We start from the raw sequence: 6570 nt of genomic DNA, 5'->3' as shown, positions 1-6570 counted from the left end.
GACTTAGGTTTACTTTCAGAGGTTTGTTCAGGGTTTGAAACATCAGGAGTACTAGAAGCAAGAGCTCCCCTGGTTGATTTCCTTTTTACAACCATATTTTGTCTTCTGATAACTTTTGGGAAGATGGATGAAGGTTGAAGATGAAGAGAAGAGATCAAAGGAATTTCAAAGAGAATAATTGGGTTTTTGGTGAAGAATGAAGCGAGAGTAAAAAAGGTATTTATAATGCGGTGAATACCTAGGGTTACTGCAAGTTGCACGCAGTTATTAAAGCAGTTGTAGTAAATAACACATGGCGCATTTAAAATCAACTAGCCGTTTTTCTACAATGATTACACTCAACCATCTGAAGCAAGTTAATTAAATGATGTTTACCTTCTCATTATTGACCTGCAGCGATAATGAGAAGATAAGGGGCAATTGTTAAGCCTGATATTCTCGCACTATGTTTAGGGTACGATCATGCCCTGGCCTGACATTCAGGACAGATACTTCAAGACAGCTCGAGCTTGGCACCAGACAGGAGAGGTAAACGGTAAAATATAAAGATATTATTTGACAAAGTCAATAAGTATTATATGGGATAATTATCATATAAATTCAGTAATTAAAACAACAATCAAGGGGAATATTTGGTCATTATTATGAAGCATTTATTCGGGTAATTAAGCACATTCAAGACAGTAATTAATGGCGTATTTAGAGAGAATATTACGCCATTAAGAGGAAGATTACGCGGCCATATGGAGATTACTATATAAAGAAGACTCCAAACCATTTGAAGAGATATTCTATTACATCCCACCACACGAGACAAGACTACAAGATATACTTTTTTAATACTTGGAATAAAATACATTATTGAGCTAGATATAAAATTATTCTCCAGAAATTACAGTGAAACCTCTTCTGGCTTGGTGCATGTGTTTTTTTCCCATTCAAGGGTTTTCCACGTACAAAACAATTGTCTCATCTGTTTTCTTTATTTCTTTTTCTTTACGTTTTATTAAGCCTGCCCTGCATCTATATACAAGATAAACGAGCTAGTTAACCTTTCTAACACTCTACCCTGACCTGATTCAGCCCTACATAGAATCTAGATAAAACACCATCCATGAGGACTTATGATGGGACCTCGGATCCACAAAACCAAGTGGCCTTCTATAAGCAAAAAATGTTGGCTGCATCTATTCCCAGTGAATTTAGGCAGATTTGCATGTGCAAAGGATTTGGGACAACACTGATCGGTCTTGCACTACATTGGTATATCAACCTGCCAAATGGAAGTATCAAATCATTTGCTGACCTGATCAATACATTCAACCAGCAGTTCACAAGTAGCAGAGAGTTGGAGAAACGTCCCAGTGACCTGTACAGGATTACCCAGAAACCAGATGAGACCCTCAGAGTCTTCCTTGCTAGATTCAACAAGGAGAAAGTGTCAATTCCCAGGTGTGACGTTGGAACAGTAGTGGAAGCATTCAGACAGGGATTACTACCTAATAGTGATCTCTATGGTGAGTTGACCAAGTATCTCTGTCATTTCTTCGAAGATGTCCAGGCAAAGACACTTGCTTATATTAGGTTAGAGGAAGACAAGAGTTACAAGGGTGGAGGACCCTGCTATGCAAAAAATTACGAGAAGCTGAACAGGAGAAGCACCAGTAGAGGCAATAACTACAGGAGTGGTCCATATACTAGGCCTCATCATTTAGAATCAACCTAGCACAAGAACAGCAAGGTAAGGCTAAAGTTCATCCACCTATCTCTGAACATAACTTCTGTGTTGACATTGCAGGTTTGATCCAGCGACTGGATAAAATGGGACCAGTGGTCAGGTGGCCTAGAAAGTCATGCAACCCAAATCTAAGGAAGGAACATATCAAGTGGTATGAATTTCACATGGATATAGGGCATACAACGAAGGATTGCTTTACTCTCATGAAAGAAGTGGCCTACCTGCTAAAGGCAGGATACCTCAATGATCTGATCAAAGGTAGAGGTAGGAATGAAAATCCTCTTAAAGTTAACCCGGAGCAAAAGCAGGAACGCAATCTCCCTCTACCACCTCCACTCTATGAAGTAAAATTCATAAATGACGGATCAGAGATTTGTGGCCTGACCAGTTCAGCAGCAGAGAAGATAGCCAGGACTCCTCAAACTAAATCACCCTGCAAGCCTAGTAATATACCACCTATCACGTTCAGTGACTGTGATTTGGGGTGCATCCCTAACCTGCATCATGATGGCCTGGTGATCTCCATGCAAGTTGGAACTGCGAACGTAAGGAGAATCTTGGTAGACGGAGGCAGGTCAGTGAACATGATCATATTAGATTTACTCAAAGCCATGAAGATCAGCGAGGATCAAATTACCAAGAAATCCAGTATCTTGGTAGGATTCAGCGGTGAGACAAAGAATATATTAGGAGAGATCTATCTCCATACCTATGTTGAACGCGTTGCATCCTATGAAAGATTTCGAGTTCTAGACTGTCCATCCACCTACAATGTTATTCTGAGTAGACCATAGATTCACAATGTTAAGGCTATCTCCTCTATTTATCATCATTGTATCAAGATACCAACAGACTGGGGAGTGGCAACCATTATAGGTGAGCACAAATCAGCCCAGGAATGCTATACAGAGGCCCTTAAGTCATCCAAGGCAGGTAATTCCCTCGCATAGAAATTACTGTACCCTGCCAGGAGCACATATGTAGCACCATCCAAGATGGAAACAAATCAGGTAATCCTCAACCCCGAGTATCCTGACAGGTATGTTGTTAGTGAGCTTTCTTAAAAATAAAGCTTCCTGCTTGCTTGGTCCCATTTTGGTATGACTCGAATTAGTGCTGATATTATCACTCATAAACTCAACCTTGACACATATTTCCATCCTGTATAACAGAAAAGACAAAAGTTTGCACCAGAAAGAAACACCATTATCAATGAAGGGTAGACAAACTCTTAGATATGGACATGATCAGGGAAGTGATGTACCCTGAATGGATGGAAAACGTAGTGGTCGTGCAGAAAAAGAGTGGCAAATGGAGAGTTTTGTGGATTATACTGACCTGAACAAGGCCTGCCCTAAAGTCCCATTTCCTCTTTCACATATTGACGCAATGGTAGATGCAACGGCAGGGCATGAGATGCTCATATTCATGGAAGCTTCTAGTGGATTTAACCAGATAAAGATGTACCCTACTAACCAGGAGAGTACTGCATTTATTACTGACCGACGCATATACTGTTACTCTGCCATGCCATTCGGTCTAAAGAATGCAGGGGCAACATACCAGCGCCTGGTCAACATGATGTTCAAAGAGCAGGTTGGGGACATCATGAAAGTTTATATAGATGACATGGTGGTAAAATCCAAGGACGCGCAAGACCATATGAAGCACCTGGAAGTATCATTTCAAATCTTGGAGAAGTACAACATGAAACTTAACCCTGCCAAATGCCACTTTGGAGTTTCTGTAGGAAAGTTCTTAGGCTATATAGTGACCAAAAGAGGCATAGAAGCCAGCCCTGAACAGATCAAAGCTATACTAGAACTACAGTCACCCAAGTCTGTCAAGGACATTCAGAAATTAACACGCATGGTAGCTGCCCTGAAAAGGTTCATATCCAGGTCATTTGAAAGGTGTAAAACATTTTACAACCTGCTCAGAAAAAACAAACAATTCAAGTGGACCTCTGAACATAAGGAAGCCTTTCAGGATCTAAAACTATATCTTTCTTCTCCACCTTTATTTACTGGCCAAGCCAGAAAAGGGAGAGCTCCTGTTAGTATATCTTTCCGTTACTGACATCGCAGTAAGTGCAGTCTTGGTAAAGAAACTAGAAGGTCAGCAACATCCTGTCTACTGTGTAAGTAAAAGTCTACTAGATGCTGAAATGAGGTATGGTTTACTTGAAAAATATGTTTTGCTTTGATCATGTCATATGTTAAGTTGTGACCATATTTTGAAAGTCACCTCATAATAGTCAAGACTAACTTACCTATAAAATCTGTCCTACGAAAGCCTGAACTATCAGGCAGGATGGCCAAATGGTCAGTCCAACTTAGCACTTATGATATTACCTTTGAATCCAGGACAACAATCAAATCACAGGCCTTAGCAGACTTTGTAGTTGATTTCAGCCCTAACCTAGAATCGGACCTTACCAAGGAAGTTAACTAGTTAGAAAATAAAACCTCAGAACAATAGTGGACCCTGTTCACATATGGGGCATCCAATATAAGGGGTACATGATTAGGATTAGTGCTAAAATCGTCACAAGGGGACACCATAGCCCAGGCTGTGAGTTGTGAGTTCAAACCTACTAATAATGAGGCTGAGTATGAAGCCCTCATAGCTGGACTCAAGGTATGTCTAGACCTCAGTGTTTAAAGGTAAAAACTGATTCACTTTTAATTGCAAATCAAATAAAAGGAATTTATACAGCAAAGGATGAAAAAATTATTTTATATTTGGAATATGCTAAAAAACTTTGCGATAAATTCATTTCATTTGATATTGAGCCAATACGAAGAGACCTGAATACCCAGGCTAATGCTTTGGCCAGCCTTGGTTCAAATTTCACCCCTACTATTTTTGATAAACTACCTATTGTACATCTACTTGATCTTGCCATCAGCAAGCCTGAGCAAGTAAACCCTGTCAATACTGAAAATGACTATTGGACTAAATCTTATTATGATTGGTTCCTGCAAGGTATACTACCTCAGGGCAGGCACGATGCCAGAACACTTAAAATTAGGGCTTCTACTTATTCTATCATCAATAACACTTTGTTTAAACGTTCTAAGGTTGGACCTTACTTAAGGTGTCTTGAACCACATGAAGCCAAACAAGTACATCAATAAATTCACGACGGATATTGTGGCAACCATAAAGGTGGAAGAAGCCTGACAAGCAAGATACTCAGGACTGACTATTACTGGCCAACCCTGAGGGCTGACTGTCTTGACTATTTTGAAAAATATGAAGCCTGACAAATAAATGCCCCAATTATCCATCAACCATCAGAGCTACTACATTTAATTTCTGCACCCTGTCCATTCATGAAGTGGGGCATGGACATAGTAGGAAAATTCCCAGTAGCTCCAGGCCAGAAAGTATTTATGTTAGCCATGACTGATTACTTCTCCAAGTGGATTGAAGCAGATTCTTTTAGGCAGGTTACTAAGTAAGAAGTAATATCCTTGATTTTGTGCATTTTATATAGACTTTTTATACCATTTTTGCATGAATTTTTATGCATATTTAGTAGTGTTTAGCTACAAATGTCCCCCGAATTGTCTACTTTGGTTTCTCTTGTATTATTTGCAGGTATGAACCGGAGAGGAGAGAAATCAAGCTTAATACATGTACCTAAGCATGCATTTATGACATGAGTTGAGTCGGGGCTTGGAGACTAATATTTTGAGATGCGCAAAGAAGTAAGATAGCTAGGTGAGCAAAGGAAGAACTTCAAATTACTAGTGCTTGTTTTGAAGAGCCATATCTTGAGTTCTACAACTTATTTTTAGGTTATTCCAATTGTAGATGAAATCTTGTCCTCTTATCTTTCCAACGCCACCAGAAACACTCTGTTTTCCAAAGTAACGAAGAAATAGCGGCCGTTTGAATTTCAGTGCGCAAAGTAGGAATTGTGCGCTGGAAAGTACTCGATCGAGTACTATCTTGTTCGATCGAGTCCTTTTTCTACTCGATCGAATGTGCCTTTTTGATAAGTGTTTGATCGAGTTCCTAAAGTCCTCGATCTAAAGGTTTTAGCTTTCATTTGTTCGATCGAGTGATATAAAGTTGCTCGATCGAGTGACTAGCTTATATACTCTGGATTTTTATCCCGTGTTTGGTTTATTTTATGTTAATAATCACTTCCCTATATAAAGGAAGTCGGAGGATTAGGTTAAAACATCTCATATACTCTTATTCACTGCTCTTACTCTTAATTACTACTGGGAACTTTGCTTTGCTTTTTTTTTTCCGGATTCGCTACTTTGTAATCTTTCTTTTGCTCTTTCTATTTAATCTCTCCTCTCTTTAGTTTGTATCTTTCATTATGTTTGTTCTTGCTTCTTCCTTCTCTTTTGCTTTATTCATTATTATGTTTAGCTAATTCTCCTGCTAGGATTTAGGGGATTCAATGAGTTGATGTTAGTTGCTAATTAGGTTTGCAGATCTGTTGCTAAAACCTTGTCTATGCTGTTAATCATTGCATATAATTGCAATTAGTTGCTTGAGTCGGCACATCTAGCTAATTGATTTGGTAAGTCTTGACCAAGACCAGAAGGTTGGAAGGGGTGAGACCTGTAGTGAACATTAGGATGCTTTAGTGAGGGCGGAAGCTAAGCTAATAGTGTTTTTGGGTGAATTGAGACCGGAAGGAGATATTCGTTGCCTCTTAGACCGATACAAGTGACCGATCTGTGACCTTAGCTGCAATTATATGACATTCATTGGTGACCCAACAATCCTAGTTTTCTCTCTTTATTGTTAATCCCTTTACTTTTATCGCTCAATTTCTCTTGCCACCTCTCTTACTTTAGAAT

General features: G+C 39.3%; 1 protein-coding gene across 1 annotated transcript; it reads left to right on the top strand.

Annotated features, from left to right (window-relative positions):
- The first annotated feature begins 1174 nt into the window (after nucleotides 1-1174).
- Nucleotides 1175-2532, top strand: LOC141613266 (uncharacterized). The gene is made up of 3 exons (XM_074432003.1): nucleotides 1175-1371; nucleotides 1453-1688; nucleotides 1799-2532. The coding sequence occupies exons 1-3, from the start codon at nucleotides 1175-1177 to the stop codon at nucleotides 2530-2532; spliced, it is 1167 nt and encodes a 388-aa protein (XP_074288104.1).
- The last annotated feature ends 4038 nt before the right edge of the window (nucleotides 2533-6570 follow it).

This window comes from Silene latifolia, chromosome 11 (assembly GCF_048544455.1).
Source record: "Silene latifolia isolate original U9 population chromosome 11, ASM4854445v1, whole genome shotgun sequence".
Lineage (NCBI taxonomy): Eukaryota > Viridiplantae > Streptophyta > Magnoliopsida > Caryophyllales > Caryophyllaceae > Silene > Silene latifolia.
This window is presented reverse-complemented; position numbering and strand designations above follow the sequence as displayed.